The 21,956-nt window shown below is 39.1% G+C and overlaps 1 protein-coding gene across 7 annotated transcripts; it reads left to right on the forward strand.

Moving 5' to 3' along the window:
* Positions 1–1,909: 1,909 nt before the first annotated feature.
* On the forward strand, positions 1,910–17,100 carry LOC111576607 (mucin-2-like). Of its 7 annotated transcripts, none has more exons than XM_055010166.1 (21): positions 1,910–2,068; positions 4,835–4,881; positions 5,184–5,222; positions 7,337–7,696; positions 8,792–8,938; positions 9,107–9,313; positions 9,506–9,568; positions 9,653–9,946; positions 10,346–10,597; positions 10,995–11,188; positions 11,744–11,808; positions 12,139–12,287; positions 12,380–12,451; positions 12,659–13,414; positions 13,733–13,929; positions 14,354–14,418; positions 14,510–14,655; positions 14,762–15,450; positions 15,538–15,602; positions 15,696–15,838; positions 16,105–17,100. In XM_055010166.1, the coding sequence occupies exons 2-21, from the start codon at positions 4,848–4,850 to the stop codon at positions 16,206–16,208; spliced, it is 4,041 nt and encodes a 1,346-aa protein (XP_054866141.1). In that variant the 5' UTR covers positions 1,910–2,068; positions 4,835–4,847; the 3' UTR covers positions 16,209–17,100. The 7 variants fall into 7 exon arrangements, with proteins under 7 accessions (XP_054866141.1, XP_054866143.1, XP_054866142.1 ...); XM_055010168.1 differs by having other exon boundaries at positions 12,680–13,414; XM_055010167.1 differs by having other exon boundaries at positions 9,509–9,568.
* The last annotated feature ends 4,856 nt before the right edge of the window (positions 17,101–21,956 follow it).

Raw genomic sequence — 21,956 nt, forward strand, 5'->3', positions numbered from 1 at the left:
ACAGTAGAACTTGGCTTTGACAGTCTGACCAAGGAGGACAAGCGCACAACCTTGTGAATGACAAAAAAAAAAACAAGCGTCCTCCTGAGGAGCTGCTAACCCAACATGTTTTCTTCAACGCTGGAGACTGTAGGCTCCTCTGCTGCATAATCTACTGTTTGGTCTCTGGTTCACAGCCACAGACCCGATCCTCATCACCAGTGATGATTCTTTGCATGAAGGTTGGGTCATCCTGGAGATCCTCAGCACAGTGCTGCCTCATGAGGAAATCCCAAATGCTCACCTGCAAGTGGTTACAAAAATGTGTCTTTTAACTTTATGTCCTTTTGTGCATAAAAGCTGTAGCTAAATTCATAAAATTCAACAGGAATGTTCATTTTTGTAATGAGCATGCAAACTTTGCAGGGTTAAAATTACTGCACTCATTAATATAGTCTAATATTGAACAGTAACTGGTGGTTGATTGGCTGGCCAGTGCTTGATGTGTGCTGAGAGTGGAGAAGCTGATCGAACTGCTTTCTCCTCCTTACAGACTGAAAAAAAGAAGACAAGGAGGAAAAACACAATGAATACACCACCACCATTGTAAATCCGGGGTCTTTCTGACATGTATCCTTGGCCACCAAGCTAGCAACCTGTGAGTCTAGATTTATTTCCACAGGTCTGTCAGAGCAAATTAAATTCTTTGCTGCTACAGGTTCTCACTGCCTTGTAATGACTTTCAATAGCTTGCCAAACAAGTCATATTCAACAGTGTTTTCACATGCATGTCTAAATACTGACATTATGTCAGATATATTTGTTTAGAAAATTAAAAGGTCGAGATACTGATTTAAGAAACTGCCTATTATCATTTGAACAAAGGTTACTTAGTCTACTAAGGACAATACAATTAACTATGTCTTTTGTCCAATAAATCAATATGCGCTGGAAGGGCACACAAACAATTTAATACATTGGACATGCAGGATGCAGAGATATCTCAGTCATCCAGTTAGACATTGGAACTAAGTCGAATTCACTGGACTACAGGATTTGTAAATTCCAGTGTGGCGAGTTCACACTTCCTGCTGGATGAAAAAGTCAAGAAGGGTCACTGCTCGCATAATCAGAATGAACAGAATGTCGTCCTCTCGTTGTTTTTACGTCATAGCAGGACTGACAATGTGTGGAAACCAAACTGACAAGCATGCTATAAAAACTTTGTGGATAAAATTAGACATGTTGACATGTTGACATTAGATACTATGAAACCCCGCCTGTGTGTGTCTGTGTCAAGCAAATAGCAATCCTGTGCAGACACTGTGAAGTTAGAATTGTTTTGATAATTTACTTTTGGCAAAAATATAGGATTTTTCATGCAAACATTATGAAACTATGAAAGAAAAGTATGTCAGGAAGTGACATTAAATGTCATATCACCAAAAGAAGCATCAGACAACCAGCTACATCTGCAAATAATTCAGTTTGGGAGAGCAATAATTGGCCTTTTTGTACATATGACTAATGGAAGCAGAAGGATATCATATGTAGGCTAATAATAATGAAATAATTCAATATTTACAATGCTTTAGAGAGAACACTAAATGCAATATTCTTGCCGATTGAACTTCTGCCTATGGAGCTGTTCATTTATGCCTAATGTTGCAGATAGGTTTGCCAAAGGTTATCGTTTTCACATAATGTTGAAGAAATGAATCAACTCTTAAGCGCTGATCCTTCTCAGTATTAATGTAATAAATCACATTGACATTTAAATCTCTCAAGTCTATGTCATCCACCCCTTCCACCTCTTCCTCCTCCACCCCATGTGTACTCGCTTTATTGTACTGACAATGGAAATTATGTACAACAAAACAGGTCTTGCAAGTTATGTCAAACTTTGAAAAAGGCAAGAATTTCTTGTCTCTCTCTCAAAAACCGTGAAGCCACTGGCAGGTCTTCACATCCATTTCTTTGGACTCAAGGGGCTGAAGTGTGTCGGTGCCTTCACAGCGCCAACTTCCACTACTCACTGAAAGGCTGCTGTGAATATAAGAATATTCCTGGACAGGTGAACTACCCTTGGGTAAGGAAGTAATTTTTTAATATTGACATTGCTGTGTACAAAATAAATACATAGATATTAATAATGAGAAAGTGCCTGGCATAGGCAAAGCTTTCTTTGCATCTGCCAATTTACTTTTAAATGTTTGAAGAGGCTGTTAATAAACCACAAATTTGGCTCTTCTTTTTCAAATTTTTAATCATGCATGTACAAATATTTGACTTGAATGATGGTTTCCTGTACGACTTTTCTCCACATCAAATTCAGATTAAAACAGTGGAATTCTAATTGTAATTTCTGCAATGTCTGCTTTTCATTTTTCAGGTAATTTTTTTTCAAATATACCATTGATTCCCATCGTACCATTCCATCATATTGCTAAATTAGAGTTGTAAAATGCATGCAGGATGAAGCATTGATTACAATATGCATATTATTACAGAGGCTGTAAAAGATCAGCCAAACAGTATTTACTTAATTTCTACAATTGATGTCTGCTTTGTTGTTGTGCTGATAGTTTGCACTGCTTGGCTCATTAGGGTGTGGCTCCCCTGTCAGCTTCGAAGTGTGCTGTTAGCTGGATGTGATGCATATAATGAAAAAAATGATTTTTCTGTAGCAGCTAAGAATTTCAAAGACAGTAGCCCATGTAAAGATAATAGCTGTATTTGACAAGTACCTATATATTTATATTTATTACATGAAAATATAAAATGCCGTCACTTTTGGAAAAAAAATGTGCAGAATAGATACATAGAATTGATTCTGTTTGATCAGAGACATTCATGAATCTCCAAAAACATTTATGCCCTTATGGCTTTGACAGAACAATACTGAATCAGGAGATTTTGATAAGTTAAAGATTTTTATAAAAAAAACTGTGCCATTATCAGATAATAGTAATAATAATAATAATATTATGTTGATGTCTTGAAGTAGCGAGTCAAAGTCTCGATCACAAACCGAGTGAGAAACCTTGAGTTGTTTTGATGATCATTCTTCACTGAGTGGGACTTCTCTCTCAAAATTGTGTAATTTCTTTAGGATTTCTAAATGAAATATTTAGATTAAAGGAAATTGAATTAAATCCATATAGATAAAGGAGAAAAATATGGTTCCTAAACTGGTCAGTACACAAAACACTTCCTTTGAAAAATGTTATTGGACCATTATGTGCTCTTTTAGAGTCTGGAAAGTTTAAGATCGTAAAAGTAATGATTTAGTGAAATTCTTGAATATTCAGGTTGGACTCTTGAAAGGCAACTGTAGGTGAAAGTCTGCTTTGTCAGATAAGCATAAAGTTTCACAAACCTGTCTCTCTGGAATGTTGTCATGCCCAATTCAGAGCATCTCAGGCTGATAAAGAGTGGTAAATCTCTCTTAAAAATCTGCTATGAAGAAACAAGTACCAAACAGAGGACAAGGAAAAAAAAAAACAGCGCTAAGCAGTGTTTAAGTCAAAAGCTCTGTTGTTCTGTTGTTTTACTACAGTGATTTTGTTAGAAATATTCCATAGGGCTCTCCAAAGGTACTTAACAGTAGAGTTAAATACATGCTTTTCCTACAGTAAATATTTAAAACATGGCAAAGACACAGAAGTAGGCTGACTCCAGCTTTTATTTTTACACTTTTTCAAAAAGAAATAAAATTTAAAAAAATCCAAACTGTGTATAAATACCTATCCTTACAAACAGATGATGAACAGACTGGGTTAAGGGCCTTGTCCAAGGGCCCAGCAGGAGCAGCTTGATGGTGCTGGGGCTTGACCCATAACTTTCAAAGCCAGTAGTCCAAACGCACTAACTGCTGAGCTACTATTGTCACCACTAGTTGAACTTTAAATTCTCTGTACCATGCTCGTAACGGCAATTATTTCACAAGTTTCAGAACCAAATACAAACTTGAACATTTCTGAGGAAATGTTGAGTGTGGCATTGCAGCTCCTGCTGGTTAATATGTCCTGCTTTAATTATACATAGGGTGTAATGTATATATGTTCACTTCATTCTGAAAAGCCAGCATGTTTCACAAACCCTGATCAGTACCTTTTAACATCTTTGAAGTTTTACTTTTAGTGTAGTCCAGTATCAATTAGCCAATCACCTGTGAGTCACTGGTTGCTTGCAGTGAGAAGAGCATTAGCCCTTTGAACAGATGGTCTTGTACTCGTTTATGGACTTCGACTTATTTTTTAATAAAAAAAACAACTTTGAATTAAATTTCTACTATAAAATATGGCAGAGCTACAGGGTTCCAAATAGGACTTGTTTTTTGGCAGTTGCCAGCCGACTTCCCATTCATTTCAGTTGGGATTTTTAACGTAGTTTTTTGTGAATTTTGTAAAAACTGTACGATGAATCACTAACAAAAGACAAAATACACCATTCCTGATAGAGCTTTGATATCTAATGTATATGGGTTTTCTCAAAGCTGCAGGACTACTTAGGTGTTGGAAGAATCTCTAATAAGAATAAGCCCAAGGAATAGCAATCGCCAGTTGTGTGTAAGCATCAAGTGAATAAAATTAAACACAAATAAAACTGCTTCTAATGTAGTGAATTACAAAAGTGGTGTAGCTTAGTATGCTACTTTTTCCTTAAGATAGTTGTACTGTTCTGAAGCTTCACTGAAAGTAACTGCTGGCTTAGCCTCCGACACTCTCCGAGTAGCATATAAGATATCCAAAAGTTAAATATATGACCAAATGCATGTTACCAGTACAGTGAAATCTGAATGTGCATATTTGTTTTTCATTTGAATGTATTTATAATGAGTTATATTCTACAGGAACACAGGGACGATGGATCCTGCCATATACCTTCTCCTGTTAGCAGGTATTTATTGGAGCACATACTTGACTTTCTTAGTGACTGTATGTGTGTGTGTGTGTGTGTGTGTGTGTGTGTGTGTGTGTGTGTGTGTGTGTGTGTGTGTGTGCGTGCGTGCGTGCGCACGCGCGCGTGCGTGTGTGTGTGACTGTGAGTGATAGAGACAAAGGGAGAGAGAGAGAAACAGTGGCTGAAAGAGAGAGTGACAGAGACGCGACAAAGATTAAGACGGACCTAATATATACAATTACATTACTATGAATGAAACTGAACTCAGATTTGATTATTGATCACATTTTTCTCTATAGGACTGGTGGCAACAAGTACAGCCACTAACACGACAACAGGTAAGATAGTCATGATTTAGAATCCAGAAACTTGATATGGCTATGCATGCTTTCAATGCGACACTTCTTTCTAACCACAACATTGTACACTAAAAGCAGTGTATTTATCAGGTGTCCTGGGTGACCTATTGGTTGTTTTATTTGGCCTGTCATTGATGGTCGCAGGTGGATTCATCAGTTTTGGCCAAGCCAGATGAATCCCTTCTTTTGTTTATTGATTGATAGCACTTTTAATTACCAGGATAAGGAGTAGGAGAAATACATTTGTTTAGTTCAATGGGATAAAAACGGCAGACGATGATTGAGCTGAGCTCTGCTATAGTAACATCGAGATGTAAAGAACGTCCCCGACATGTACTCCTTTTTTGAAATTTTAATTAAACAGACGAAAAGATTAATGTTATGTTTTGTAGCACACAACAAATATCACCAAAGGTCAGTTACAATATCGGCAAATAATTGAACAGAGTGACAAATGAGCCATCAAAAATGGACGGAGCTGTGTGTACAATTTGCAACATAAAAGTTGTTGCAAAAGTTATTTATTATCTAAAGCTGACAAAAGATTTTTTTTAAAATCTCAACTATTCTGCTTTATCAGGACTGTGTGGGTTTGATTTGTTGGAAAAATAAGTAAACAACTAGGCTGTCACCTGACTAAATTACATAAGTAGTACTTTACACACAACACATGCCTAGTCTGTACACACATTAAACCACAATTTAATGTTAGGCATCTCTTATCAGATGGAATTTGTGTTACCTGTGGTTATGCAACCCTGCCGGCATAGTTAACACTTCCAAGATTTGTTTCACAATAAAGATGAACAAAGACAACTGTTTTCACATAGTTAAGGCATATTTTATTTGACATATTTTTACAAAATTTGTAGTATCAGCAGTAAATAATCATTGCCAAAGGATAATAGGAAAAGGAATAATATATAGGAATACCTCAATTGCATTTAGCAATCATATGCTAATGTCAGTAACTACATTTTCTGTATGAGAAAACCATGAAGTTATATTCCACTGTAAGAGATGGGTTGTTTTCGATGGATCAAAGCCAGTTTGTGATGTGGAAGACAAACATTGCTGTTCAGCTGGAGGGAAATATTTGAATCAGCCACTGATAATCAACTCTTATTGAATCCATAGCTCATTCAACAACCAAATGTAAACTGTAAAATTTAAGTAATTAATTTATAACTTCATGTTTTGTTACCATCCCACATCTCTGCTAGTCAACTCACTGTCACCATCAACTCACTCTTGATCAATACAACATCACCAGCTAATACAACCTTTCCATCAGTCACTTATCATTAGCAGCCATTACAACCTCACCTCTGATCAACACATCCACACTGCCCGTCAGTGCAACCTCACAACCAAGTATCACAACCTCTTCCACATGAGGTGCATGTCCAAGCAGCCTTATCTGTTGTCAGTGCAAATTTGGTAGCTGGTAACACAATGTCAATTTTAGTCAAAGCACAATTAGCCAAAAGAATCTCAATTAACCTAATAAGCTGGACCACCCAGAGAAAATCCATGCAGGTATAATGACAACATGTAAACTTTAATCAGAAGGTTTGAACTGAGAATCTTTATCACTATGCCACCCAAAAGTTCAGTACCAGTCACAACAAACTCACCACCAATAAATGTAAAATCACTACCAGGCAACACAACCTTACTAGCAATCAGCACAACCTCAGTACTTGTCAACATACACTTAACACCTGTAAATGGAACCGCTATCAGGCAATGTAACCCTGAAATAAGTAACTTCACAAAGAGTCCTTGTGACCATCGGTTCCTAATCGGACACTATCAGCTTCCAAAAAATTAAAAGATTTTGCTACATTATTGAACTTCATAACATGATATTCTTCAACTTTGATATTGTATTTGTAGACTGAGCAAAAAGATAGTCATGATTTTATCATAACTCTGACTTTTTACATGAGTTTGGCATCAGTGTCATTGATATCACTGAAATAATATAGTCCTGGTGCTCTAGCTACAATCAAGAAGCATCTGAATTAAAACACAAATCTATACAAGTCTTACATTTATCTGACTTTGTTCATGTTTTTTCCCTCAACTAGCCAGTGCAACAATGCTAGCAACCAACATGACTTCACTAACAGCCAACATGACCACGGCATCATCCAATATGACCTCATCAGCAGCCAACATGACCACGGCATCATCCAATATGACCTCATCAGCAGCCAACATAACGTCATCACCATCCAATATGACGTCACCAGCAGCCAACTCGACCTCATCACCGTCCAATATGACGTCATCTGCTTCCAACACAACGTCATCACCATCCAACATGACCTCGTCAGCAGCCAACACAACGTCATCACCATCCAACATGACCTCGTCAGCAGCCAACTCGACGTCATCACCATCCAACATAACCTCGTCAGCAGCCAACATGACTACGTCATCAACAGGTATTGCCATGACACAAACAGTTCATGAAAGTTTATATCTGTTCATTTCAACAGCACAAATTAGTTTCTCATCACCATTCACGAATAATGAGTTCATCCCCACCAGTAATCTGTGTTAATGTGTGATTATAGATATAGACCAGTGTAAGATATATTATTTCATGAACATAATCAATGAAATTCCAACACCAGTTAACCGATCCTCATTGCCAGTCACTGCAACCTCAACACCAGTCAACATGACCTCACTACCAGTCAACATGACCTCACCACCACCAAATACAACAACACTGCCAGTCAATATGACATCTCTACCATTCAATGCAACCTCACCACCAGCCAACATCACCTCACCACTGCTCAATGCAACCTCACCATCCCTCAGCCTGACCTCACCGTCACTCAATTCAACCTCAGCACCACTTATAATGACCTCACCAACAGTCAACATGACCTCACCACCACTCAGCCTGACCTCACCAACAGTCAACATGACTTCACCAACAGTCAACGTGACCTCACCATCACTCAATTCAACCTCACCACCACTTATCATGACCTCACCTTCAGTCAACATGACCTCGCCAATAGTCAACATGACCTCACCATCACTCAATTCAACCTTGCCACCACTTATCACGACCTCCCCTTCAATCAACATGACCTCACCATCACTCAATTCAGCCTCAGCAACGCTTATCATGACCTTACCAACAATCAACATGACCTCACCACCGCTCAATGCAACCTCACCTCCACTCAGCCTGACCTCACCAACAGTGAACATGACCTCACCGCCAGTCAATGCAACTTCAAGACCACTTAACATGACCTCACCAACAGTCAACATGACCTCAACATCAGTCAGCATCTCTTCACCACCGCTCAATACAACTTCACCACCACTCAACATGACCTCACCCCAAGTCAACATGACCTCACCGCTACCTAATGCAACTTCACCACCAGTTAATGTAACCCCCCAACCAATCAACACAACATCACTACCTATCAACACAACCTCATCACCAGTCAATGCAACCTCACCACCAGTCAATGTGACCTTACCACAAGTCAATGCATCCTCATCACCAGTAAATATGACCTCACCACCAATCAATGTGACCTCACCACCAGTCAATGTGACCTCGCCAGCAGTCAATGCAACCTCATCACCAGTCAACACAACTTCACCACCAGGAAATGCAACCTCATCACCAGTCAACATGACCTCACCATCAGGTAATGTTACCTCACTAACACTCAATGCAGCCTCACCACCGGTCCACATGACCTCACCAACACCAAATGCAGCAACACCACCAGCCAATATGACATCATTACCACTAAATGCAACCTCACAAACTGTCAACTTGACATCATCTATGCTTCATGTAACCTCTCCAACAGTCAATGTGACCTCACCACCAGTCAACATGACTTCACCACCAGTTAATGCAACCTCACCACCAGTCAACATGACCTCACCACCAGTCAATGCAACCTCACCACCAGTCAACATGACCTCACCACCAGTCAATGCAACTTCACCACCAGTCAACATGACCTCACCACAAGTCAACGCAACTTCACCACCAGTCGTGACCTCACCACCAGGTAACATGACCTCACCAACACTCAATGCAACCTCACCACCACCCCCACCCAATACAACCTCACTACCAGTCCACATGACCTCACCAACACCAAATGCAGCAACACCACCAGTCAATATGACATCACTACCACTAAATGCAACCTCACAAACTGTCAACATGACCTCATCTACCCTTCATGTAACCTCCCCAGCAGTCAATGTGACCTCACCGACAGTCAACATGACATCAGCAACAGCTAACACGACTTCACCAGGTAATGCAACTTCTGCCACTGTCCGTATTTTACTGTCACTGTAAATTTTCCTTCCAATCACAACTTATGTACCCTTACCACCAGTCAATGTGACCTCACCACCAATCAGTGCAACCTCACCACCAGTCAACGTGACCTCACCACCAGGCAATGCAGCTTCACCACCAGTCAACATGACCTCACCACCAGTCAATGCAACTTCATCACCAGTCAACATGACCTCACCACCAGTCAACATGACCTCACCACCAGTCAACATGACCTCACCACCAGTCAATGCAACTTCACTACCAGTCAGCATGACCTCACCACCAGTCAATGCAACGTCATCACCAGTCAACATGACCTCACCACCAGTCAACATGACCTCACCACCAGGTAACATGACCTCACCACCACTCAATGCAACCTCACCACCACCTCCACCCAATGCAATCTCACCACCAGTCCACATGACCTCACCACGACCAAATGCAACACCACCAGTCAATATGACATCACTGCCACTCAATGCAACCTCACCATCAATCAGTATTACCTCAGTAATGCCATGACACAAACAGTCCAGGAAAGGTTGTCACTGTTCATTTTAACAAAACAGATTAATTTCTTGTCACCACTTACAATTAATGGAATAACAAAGATTATAGGAAGTGTTTATCACCTTCAGTATCATGTGTTAATGTATGATTATATATATTGATGAGTGAGAAATGTTTTATGCTATTAACATAATTAAAACAATTCCAACACCACTTATCCCACCTTTACCACCAGTCAACGCAACCTCACCAACAGTAAACATGACCTCACCACCAGTCAATGCAACCTCACCACCATTCAACCTGACCTCACCACCAGTCAACATGACCTCACCACCAGTCAACGTGACCTCACCACCAGTCAATGCAACCTCACCACCAGTCAATGTGACCTCGCCACCAGTCAATGCAACCTCACCACCAGTCAACACAACCTCACCACCAGTCAATGCAACCTCACCACCAGTCAATGCAACCCTACCACCAGGTAACATGACCTCACCACCACTCAATGCAAACTCACCATCAGTCAGCATGACCTCACCCCTAGTCAACATGATCTCACCACTAACTAATGCAACCTCACCACTGTTCAATGCAACTTCTCCACTACCCAGTGCAACATCACAAACTGTCAACATGACCTCAGCAGCACTAAACACAACCTCATTACCAGTCAGTTTGACATTTACACTTTGTCACCAACAGTTAACATGACTTCACCAGGTAATGCAACTTCTGCCACTGTCAGTATTTTCCTGTCAGTCTAAATTTTTCTTTCAATCACAATAACTTATGAACACAAAAATATGCATGTCTGTGAATGTAGCTTATCAGTCTTAAATGGTATTTTCTTGACTCATAAATATTAATTTCATCTATAGGTAATGCAACTTCTGCACCTGTAAGTGGAACATCCGCAACACCAACAATCTCAACTAGTGGCACTCCAGCTGCGGCCCCACCGTCAGAGCCAACAGTTAACTTGGGTTTTAGGTTGCAGCAGACTTTCAGCCCACAACTAGCAGACACATCCTCAGCTGAGTTCAAAGCACTAGCAGATAATGTCACCAAAGTGGTGAGTTTGACATTTTCTTTTTCTTTTCTGTTTTGCTTTTTTTTCATCTTCTTGCAACAAGATACGAGAAGGGCAGAACATTTGTTTAGGATTTCACTTAATACATGGATGCATGTAATTGGCACAGAGGCAAGACATGACCATACTAGATTATTTGGTGATGAGTTTTTTCAGAGACAGCTTAAAACCATTTTTCAAGATAAAATGTGGCTAATTCCAGAAACTGCCATATTCTTGGCCAAGACATAGTTTGAAATCCTTTCTTTTCCTAAATAAAATTATTGTCCTTCTTTTTTCTATCTATCTATCTTTCTATCTATCTATCTATCTATCTATCTATCTATCTATCTATCTATCTATCTATCTATCTATCTATCTATCTATCCATCCATCCATCCATCTATCTATCTATCTATCTATCTATCTATCTATCTATCTATCTATCTATCTATCTATCTATCTATCTATCTATCTATCTATCTATCTATCTATCTATCTATCTATCTATCTATCTATCTATCTATCTATCTATCTGCATCCAAACATCATTCTCAGCTCAACACGACATATTCAACACAATTTGGATCAGACTTTGTTAAAGCTGAAGTTGTACGATTCAGGTATGTCAAACTCTCTGCAATGACATCTTCAAGGTCTCTTTAAATTGTTCAGCAAATGTACATATTTTTCTTTTGCCAGTCATAGAATTGGAGAAGAATGTGCTTCTATTTTTATGTTTGACTGTAAACAGTTCATAAACATCATAATCATAAACATTTGATGACATCATTCAGAATTATATGAACAGACCTCACCACAAATACATCTTTCCACTAATGATTCTTAATTAGTTGTTTAATGCCAGTGGCAGAACCTTAGATAAACAATGGCCACCAGAGCCAAATAAAATGAAAAAATTTTCAAAAAATTATTTACCAATTCTATTACAGCGAAGGATCCGTTGTTGTTGAGTCAAAGCTGACATTCAAGAGCGCGACAACAGTACCAAATGCCACTACTGCAGCTGAGACTTTGAGAGCTGCTGCCTCCTCCGGGAATCTTTCACTTCCTGTTAACGCATCATCTATTACTGCGACAGGTGTGAATAAATGGCATTTCTCAAATGTCTAAATTTGTGAATAATTTTTGGACACACAACACAATCACTCATTTGGTCAATGATATTTTCAGTTGTGTTACCGCCAACCGATGCTCCAACCACAGCTGCACCTACAACCTTGGGAAATTCAACTTCATCATCAGGTAATGCCATGACACACACAGTCCAGGAAAGGTTGTTACTGTTTATTTTAAAAGAACCAATGAATTTCTTGTCACCACTCACATTTAATGGAATAACAAGATATCAGTGTTTATCACCTCCAGCATTACGTGTTAATGTATGATTATATATATTGATGAGTGAAAAATGTTTGGTCATTAACATAATTAAAACAATTCCAACACCAGTTATCCCACCTTCACCACCAGTCAACACAACCTCACCATCAGTCAGCACAACCTCACCATCAGTCAACATGACTTCACCAACACTCAATGCAACCTCACCACCACTTAATGCAACCTCACCACCAGTCAACATGACCTCACCACCACTCAATGCAACCTCACCACCAGTCAACATGACCTCACCACCAGTCAATGCAACCTCACCACCAGCCAGTGCAACCTCATCACCAGTCAACATGACCTCACCACCAGTCAGTGCAACTTCACCACCAGCTAACACAACTTCACCACCACTCAATGTAACCTCACCACCAGTCAACATGACCTCACCACCAGCCAATGCAACCTCACCACCAGTCAATGGAACCTCACCACCAGTCAACATGACCTCACCACCAGCCAATGCAACTTCGCCACCAGTCAATGCAACCTCACCACCAGTCAATGCAACCTCACCACCAGTCAACATGACCTCACCACCAGTCAATGCAACCTCACCACCACTCAATGTAACCTCACCACCAGTCAACATGACCTCACCACCACTCAATGTAACCTCACCACCAGTCAACATGACCTCACCACCAGTCAACATGACCTCACCAACCATCAACATGACCTCACCACCACTCAGTGTAACCTCACCACCAGTCAACATGACCTCACCACCAGTCAATGTAACTTCACCACCAGCTAACGCAACCTCACCACCAGTCAACACAACCTCACAAACCATCAACATGACCTCACCACCAGGTAACATGACCTCATCACTACTCAATGCAACCTCACCACCACTCACACCTAACGCAGCCTCACTTGCAGTTAACATAACCTCACCACCAATCAGTATGACATCTCAATCACTTAATGCCAGCTCACCACAACCCAATGCAACCTCATCACCAATCAACATGACTTTATCAACACCTACTGCAAACTCACCCTCAGTCAACCTGACCTCATCCACACTTAATGCAATCTCACCACCAGTCAACATGACCTCACCACCACTCAGCAAAATGGCATCTCCCAATGTTACATCCTCTCCAACTTCTGCTCCTAATGCTACAGCTACCACTACTGCTGCTCCATCATCTACTGCTCCTAATGGTACAGCCCCTCCAAACACCACTGCATCAACAAATCCACCTTCATCCAGTGAGGGAACTCTGGGTCTTCAGTTCAGCCTCAACCAAATGTTCATATCAGAACTGTCCAACCCATCGTCACAAGCATTTCAAGACTTAGCTGCAAATGTGACTGCAGCGGTAAGATTTCCATGTAGTACGTAACGACACGCTCGTCTCTTCTTTAACTAAATTGAAAGCTTGCTATGTACAAATTATATTCTGTAAGCATCAGAAGACAATGGAGAAAATGGAAATCAAAGCGACTTTAAATGATTCGATTACCATCTATGATGAATATAAGAAAATTCTTGTGGCCAACATTCATTTTAGCAACAGAGCCATTGTAATTTTAAATTAAATTGACGACATACAATATATGAATTTGTTGAAATAACAGACATGCAGCACATATATAACCTATTCATGTTTACTTGAAATTCGATTTGGCTTTATTACTTTTCTTTACACATTAAAAACAAAATTTTAACCATGTGCTTCAAAGTGAGATTTGTTTGCTTTTATTTGGTGTTTGAAAGCATTTGACAGGAATGATATATTTCAGGTGAACGCAGCGTGCCAGAGGCTCTATGGATCAGCTTTCATTCGTTCCAATGTTACTTCATTCACGTAAGCCCAAATTTCAGCCACCAACTTTTTTTAAAAGATATTTCTCCGTGATATGCCTAAATGATGTTGTTCTTTTTCACTGTCACAATAGGAATGGATCAGTGGTTACCAATATGGTTCTCACATTTAGAAATCAAAGCTCAGTGCCTTCAACAAGTAATGCAACTTCACAACTCAGTACTGAACTTACCAGCAACTCTTCCTCCCTGAACATTATACCAGGCAGTCTTACTGCAAGTAAGTATAAAATCCAAAATCTTAATTCATTTGTTTGTTATCACCCTAATATTTAATAAATGTGACTGCATCATATTTTTATTGATTAACCATTGATGTTGTACAGTTTCCACTTCTGCTTCCACTGCGGCACCTACTGTTACAACTGCCCTGACTGCAGCTGCTAACACAACCGCTGCCACGACTGCAGCCTCTAACACAACAGCTGCAACAACTGCAGCCTCTAACACAACAGCTGCCACGGCTGCAGCCTCTAACACAACCGCTGCCACGACTGCAGCCTCTAACACAACAGCTGCAACAACTGCAGCCTCTAACACAACAGCTGCCATGACTGCAGCCTCTAACACAACAGCTGCAACAACTGCAGCCTCTAACACAACAGCTGCCACGGCTGCAGCCTCTAACACAACAGCTGCAACAACTGCAGCCTCTAACACAACAGCTGCCATGACTGCAGCCTCTAACACAACAGCTGCAACAACTGCAGCCTCTAACACAACAGCTGCAACAACTGCAGCTGCTAACATGACAGCTGCTGCCACGACTGCGGCTTCCAACACGACTGCTGCTGCAATGACTGCGGCTGCAACGACTGCGGCTTCCACCACGACTGCTGCTGCAACGACTGCAGCTTCTAGTACAACAGCAGCCACGACTGCAGCAACAGACCCTCCTTCATCCAGTGAGGGAACTCTTGGACTGCGGTTTAGTCTCGACCAAACATTTACAAGCGATCTCAGCAACCCTTCCTCGGCAGCTTTCCAGGCTTTAGCTGCAACAGTGGTGGCTGAGGTAAGATGCCACCAAAAACTGCTCATTAAATATACTGAGAATTATTTGGTGTTATTTGATGCTTGAAAGCATTTGATTGTCTTTCAGGTAAACAGAGTGTGTAGAAGACTCTTTGGAACATCATTTCTTCGCTCCATAGTTAATTCATTCGCGTAAGCCCAAATTTCAGCCTCAGACAACTTTTTTTAAATATCTGTTTTTGACTTGCTTTTAAAAAGTGTTGCTTTCTCTCACTGTCACTGCAGGAGTGGATCAGTGGTTACCAATATGACTCTCGTGTTCCAAAATCAAAACTCAGTTCCTGCAGCAAGCACTGCAACTACACAGTTGAGCACTGAACTTACCAACAACTCTTCCCTGAATGTAATACCAGGCAGTGTTACCGCAGGTAAGTTACTCGAGACTGAAAGGCTGAGACTTTAAGAATTTTTGCTTTGCATTTAATTAATAATTCAATGAATGAATGCCATGTCTTTTTTTTGTAAGTCCATGGTCATTGTTAAGCATAAAAACAAAAAACAAAAACAACAAAAAAAAAACAACAGCTCAGACTTGGGAATTAGTTTTCTATTAGGCTGTATTACAACCTCATGAGATAACTGTATTTGTTTAGAATTTCTTTGACTAATGTGTCTGCTGTTTGTAATGTTTCAGAGTCAACATCAACATCAAGCAGCCCTCCTCACCCCACAGTGGGCACATTGGCAGTCTTTTCACTAGCACTGCTGGCTGTGACACAAATGCTGATCGACTTATAGCCGGAAGCCGAGGCAGATACACTGACCTGACCAGAAGTTTTTACTGTACTGTTAAATGAGGAAAAAAGCATATGCTAACAAACAAAAAAAGAAGACATAACAGGTGTGCATTATGAAATTTACCAATGCAGTGTCATGAGGTAAAAAGAAGTGTGCTGTGTGTCTAAAATTCAGACAATTTTATAGTATTTTCCATATTTGACGTTACAGCTTATTTAAAGTTCTAATCATGAAGGCAAATATTTGATGCTTTGTGCCATTCAGTAGACTTGTTAGTGCCTTTGTTTTGCAAATGCATCTTTTTCATTCACGTAGCGCATATTTATTTCTAATTAAGAGCATTATGCATCATTATAGACACTTCAGCAGGATAACATTTATTCAAAGCATGTGCAGTGAAAGAATGAAACGGACGAAGGGTGTACTTACTCCAGTGTGATGCTGAACACTAACAGAGCTGAGGCAAAGTGGCCTTGGATGCCGGAGGCCAATTATTCATATTGTATCTAAGACCAACCAGTGGTAATTAAGTAACCATGTTTTAGCCATGTAGCTCCAGGTAGCTAACCCTTAACACCAGCACAGCTGGCATGTAAGAGTACCGTAGGAAAAACTGTTAGCACTGAGCTTTCAATTATGTTGCCTTTAGCTTAGTCTTCCAATATCAAGTGAGTAATGTGGAGGGTGGATAACCATCAAATGAACTGCTTCATACTTCTCTAAAAATGTTGACACACTGTCATTATATTCATAATTTACACATATTTTTGATTGATTAATTGATTAACAATTTCTATTTCTGGTTCTTCCTATATGTTTTTTTGAAAATGGGGATACCAAAATTGTATTTATGTTAATCAACAAAGTATTAAAAATGTTATCTCTGAAATAACTGTGGTTTTTAAATGTTTGCTGTGTTTTACCTCTCTTTTTAAAATACATTTTAAAAAGCACATGTTCCCTTTGAGGTCTCATAGCGATGACATATTTGAATATGGACTGTGAATCATGAGATTTTAAATGATAGATATTTTTTAAGACTAAAGCTCATGATCATCACTATTACTTACAGAAAATAGATCATACTGTGGAAATGAAAGCATTAGTATGCTCTGGTCAGCTGAGAACCTTGTACAGGGGCATGTCTTGGTGCCACATCCAATTCTATCGGATTCTGAACATTCCAGTAAACTAATAATCACACTGAAGAAGAGGAACTCTAGAATTTTCTGTCATGGGTATGTGGTAAAAAAGAACATAGAAATATCCTCAAAACTTCTTTAATTAGGACTAATGTTATTAACAGTCTACGCTATTAATTCTTCTTGAACTTATATCCATTTTTAGCCTTTTATCTGCATTTCTCATAAAAAAACAAGTATTTAGACTCTTGTATCTCAAAGAAAGACTGTCTTTAAAGAGGTGAAGATAGGAAGACTATCTTTTAATCCTACACAGCCAAGTGGAAGCACTAAATATACAGTAAACTGTTGATTATATTCTCTATCTCAAACTCTGTACAAACCTGAATAATAATAATGAGACCATTTTGCTGCTGCCGGGCCTGTGATTGTATTTCCAGGTGTCTATTCTTTGGGATGGTGACTACACCCTTGATAAGACTATACAGACATGCCAAAATAAATAGAAAACGCATGAGGGCCTGATTTACAATTAAAAATGGCTCTTTAATTATTTCTTCCACATCTGTCTTTTGTCTGAAATCTAAAGTACATCTTGTTCATATACTGATGGCTGTACTGTTAACTGACCTCAGTCAAAACAAACCCTGGTCTTTATTTACTTGAGCACCTAGTTGCCAGCGTACCAACACAACAATTCACTTCTCCTCGAGAAGTAAAGTAAAATGTGACTGTGTACTTAATTTTCAACTAGTTTGGTACTCTTTAATGAGACCAGGCTTTAGTTATGGCATCTTCCCGCAGTCAGACCAGTTAAAAAGAGCTGCTAGCTACAAACAAAAGCTCTAATTATTTATTTTTGAGCAACATGTAGAATGCAAAAATGACACAGTTAGAGCATTTTTAGACATTTGCGTTAGATTATTTTTATTTGCTTCAGAGACAACAGCTTTTCTGAAATATAATTTTTGCATGCTATTTTAAAATGCTTGATTGTGTGAGTATGGATTAAAGTCACCCATGGACTTGAGATTTAACCCTTAGATGCACGAGTGATTGGAAATTACACTCTTCCTGAACTGGATCAAAACTGGCCCTTATAAAAATCAAAATCTTTTTATGCCATTTTTTTTGTAATTTTGGTTAAGAATAATAATTTGTATTACTGTTTGTGTTATATTTTTGTCCACACAAGAAAGATTTCATGTTTAAATATGTTTATTTTTCACTTTATAATGGATTTTGATCATTTTGCTAATTGAAAAAGAACTATTCTACCCAGAACAGCAACAGAAGAATGACGGCATCTATTTTGTTGACATTTTTCCTCTCTTTTCCTCCAGCTGTTGCTGCTCTCTGTCCCTCCAAGTGTGTGCACTTCACCACCTCTTGTATGATATTATCAGTGATAAGAGCTTGAACAGTAATGCAAATACCATAATTTCTTTAAAAGTATTCAAGGCAACTTAAAAATTGTAATGGAATGATATCAAAAGCATGTTTTTTGAGGAATAGGTGGAATTTGAAATAACAGAAAGTTTTCATTACAAAGATATTGCAAGAAAACGACCGTACCGAGTCATTTTTGACCCACTTATGCATCTAAGGGTTAATTAATCTGAAGAAAAGACACAATATTGCATACATTGTGTTACTGATAATTAATAAATCATTATTAATGGGTTCTCTCAAATTTGGCTTGCCCTTTTTCCGTTGTGTGCATGCAATAAGAATAATACACCAGAAGAGGGCTGCATTGCTCCTGCAAGCATAACTCAAGTTTGTGCGCTTTCATGCCTGAAATGTTCCAGTTGTGTGTTCTCTTCGAGTCACAGTCACACAGCACCGCCAGCCATGACCATGATTTAGCTGTGATGAAAAGAAACAGCCAGAGAAAACACTTTTATATAGGGAAAAAAAAAATGTGTAAAAAAGAGTGAGAGCAACGGCTAGAGAGGCACATTAACCTGAAGGAAACAAATCTGTTAAAGCTTCCACTGCCATCCACCAGAAAAGTTCTGGTTCTGGAACTGGTTTTGTTTGTGAACTACATGAGTGCCACCCAGCAAACAAGGCTGCATTTTCACCCAGTTTTAGGAAAACCATTGCTTTAGGACAACATTTGATTTGCACAGACACGAGTGCAAGATGAATGGCATCTAAAATAGTTTCTCATGCAGACATTCTCAATTGCTTTTTTCTTTTAAATGAGATTTGCCCATTGATCACATGTTCTGGGTTCTAACCTATGGCCCTGGTATATTCTGGCGCCTAACTGTAAGCAGCTGTGCGCTTTTCTAATTATGCTGATTTAAGATGGCATGAGATTTATCGTCAAACAAATTTCAGTATTGAAAATTACAGATGTAATTTTTGGATTGCTAATTTGTAGAAAATGAAATTGTGATGACAGAATACACACATACGGTGCTGTTAGCGAGCATTACATTAGGGCTAACCCTGATAATGAAATGTGTAATCATATATATATGACAGGTCACTTTATTTGCTCTCTAGCGAATGAAACAAAACACTGCAATCAACCTTGCATCACTTCTCATTCTCGAACAAAAGAACAGATGTGCCGCAGTCTCCCCTGCCTGTAAAGCACACTTCTATTACACATATGAATGACTGGTCTGAAAAAACACTAGTTATTGAGCCGATGTGTCTTTTATTGCACCCTTCATTAAAAATCCCCTCATGTTTAATTAGAACCCATCCGCCACACTTGAGCTACGTCTGTCACTGGCTGAGGCCCAAGGTATTCAAGCTCGACAGGACTGGCTGTGGTCTGTTGGACACTGAGACACATGAAAGGGATCGTGAGAGCTGTTTTAAGGGTGTGTAGAAAGTGTACAATCAGATAATAAGTAAACATGCTTCCTTCATTATATCATCCTAGTATCTTAAACACATATTGTCGCTATAAGTGGAGCGATGTCATTTCCTCCTACAGTGTTGTTAAGTGAAGGTAATCCGATTTTCCCCCTTTAATTTCTGCATATGTTGTATCACGTGCAATATACAGTACAATACATAACAAGGCGAGTCTTAATTGCAGGGTTATGTTCTTATTTAAGTTTGGTGTTAAATGTAATTTCCTGTCCTTTGAGTGTGGACAGAAACATGATTTTTGTTGCACTGCTGGTGCATACAGGTCCCGGTTTGTCTTTCAGCAAACAGGAATGGCTGTGTCATCAGAAAATAAGAAAATTTAAGCCTTGCCACCATTATTTGAAGTGAGTTGCCAGGGGAGTTGGCGGCAGCTGTATTTTGTTGCTGTGGTTATTGTTGCATGCGTTCATTACAGCCCACCTCCCACCTCTCCCATCTCCCTTGTCTGCATAAAACCCAGATTTACAGGACTGCAGTATGATACAGACATGAGGGCAAACGACCATCTCTCATCTACGCAGGTGAGTGTTTACGCAACTTTCTGTTGGCACCGGATGTCAAAGTCATAGTTTGAAATGTTTATATTTATAAATATGTGCATTTGAACTGCATAGTAAGCAAGACGGTGGAATCATCACATGGCAAAATGCATAATTCTAGTTAAAGTATTATTCAAAAATATTTTTTTGCAGACTGTGTATCTTTTAAATGAAAAATTAAAGTTCTTCCCTTTATGTTTTATATATTTTTTTTCAATGTGCATGCCATCATCATAATATTTGTACTTTTTTCTGTAGTATTTCTGCATTACAACAGATGTAACCATCACATAAAAATGTATTTTGTGGGCAGTAAGTTGCAGTTTGATAAGCTTGACAAAAAGACAGAAAGCTTTTGAACTAACACCTCAATAATCATTGTCTGCTGTCAGTGTGAAGTCAGACTGACATTAGGAAGATCATTTGGTGGCAGTGAGAAGATCTTGTACAAAAGGTATTTTGCAACCCCACAGTTCTTGCAGATATGTTGATATGATGGTAATACTAAGAAAATAGATAGATGTAAAGGAACAATGCTGTGTGCAGGGGCTGGGGTGTGGAAATCATTGCTCTTATACTTCTGTTTTTGCTGAATGCTAAAGTGCCTCTATTTTCCTGGGGAGGGAGGGGCAGAGTAAAGGGCATTTTCACCTGCTTTTGCTAAACATGTGCTTAATAGTACATGTAAACGGACTTTATGATAGTCAGAGGACAAACTAATCCATACATAAACAACATCCTTAAAGCTGTACTGCACTTTACTTTCAAAGCAACAAACACAGGTGCAATACCTTACTGGAATTTTTAGTCGAACTTCTGTTAAATGATTAAAATTTATAGTTAATATCCATTTTAATTTTTTTGTTTCCTCCAAAAAAACAACAACAAAAACAAACAAAAGTAACCCATCTGAAGTCATAGTACAATTACAATGTTCAGCATAAGATCTAGAGCATTCCTTATTTGTTTAACATTTGTAGTTTCAATTTGTATTGTGACTATGTTGAATTACAGAGAAGTCTTCATCATAGTTTGCATTGTTTTAATTGTGATCAGAGACAAAACCATCCTACTTGTCTGAAACATGTTCAAAAAGTGACATTAATGATTTCCATCACAATATTCTTATCAAAAGAAAAAAATATTTCCGGTGACTGTAGTGCAATGCA

Source organism: Amphiprion ocellaris, chromosome 4 (assembly GCF_022539595.1).
Source record: "Amphiprion ocellaris isolate individual 3 ecotype Okinawa chromosome 4, ASM2253959v1, whole genome shotgun sequence".
Classification (NCBI taxonomy): domain Eukaryota; kingdom Metazoa; phylum Chordata; class Actinopteri; family Pomacentridae; genus Amphiprion; species Amphiprion ocellaris.

Coding starts and splice junctions, on each gene's coding strand:
- LOC111576607 (XM_055010166.1), top strand. CDS start 4,848: ATGGATCCTGCCATATACCTTCTCCTGTTAGCAG. Junction 8,939..9,106: donor CAACATGACCTCACCATCAG/GTAATGTTACCT, acceptor CCTCTCCAACAG/TCAATGTGACCTCACCACCA. Junction 11,809..12,138: donor GCTGAAGTTGTACGATTCAG/GTATGTCAAACT, acceptor ATTCTATTACAG/CGAAGGATCCGTTGTTGTTG.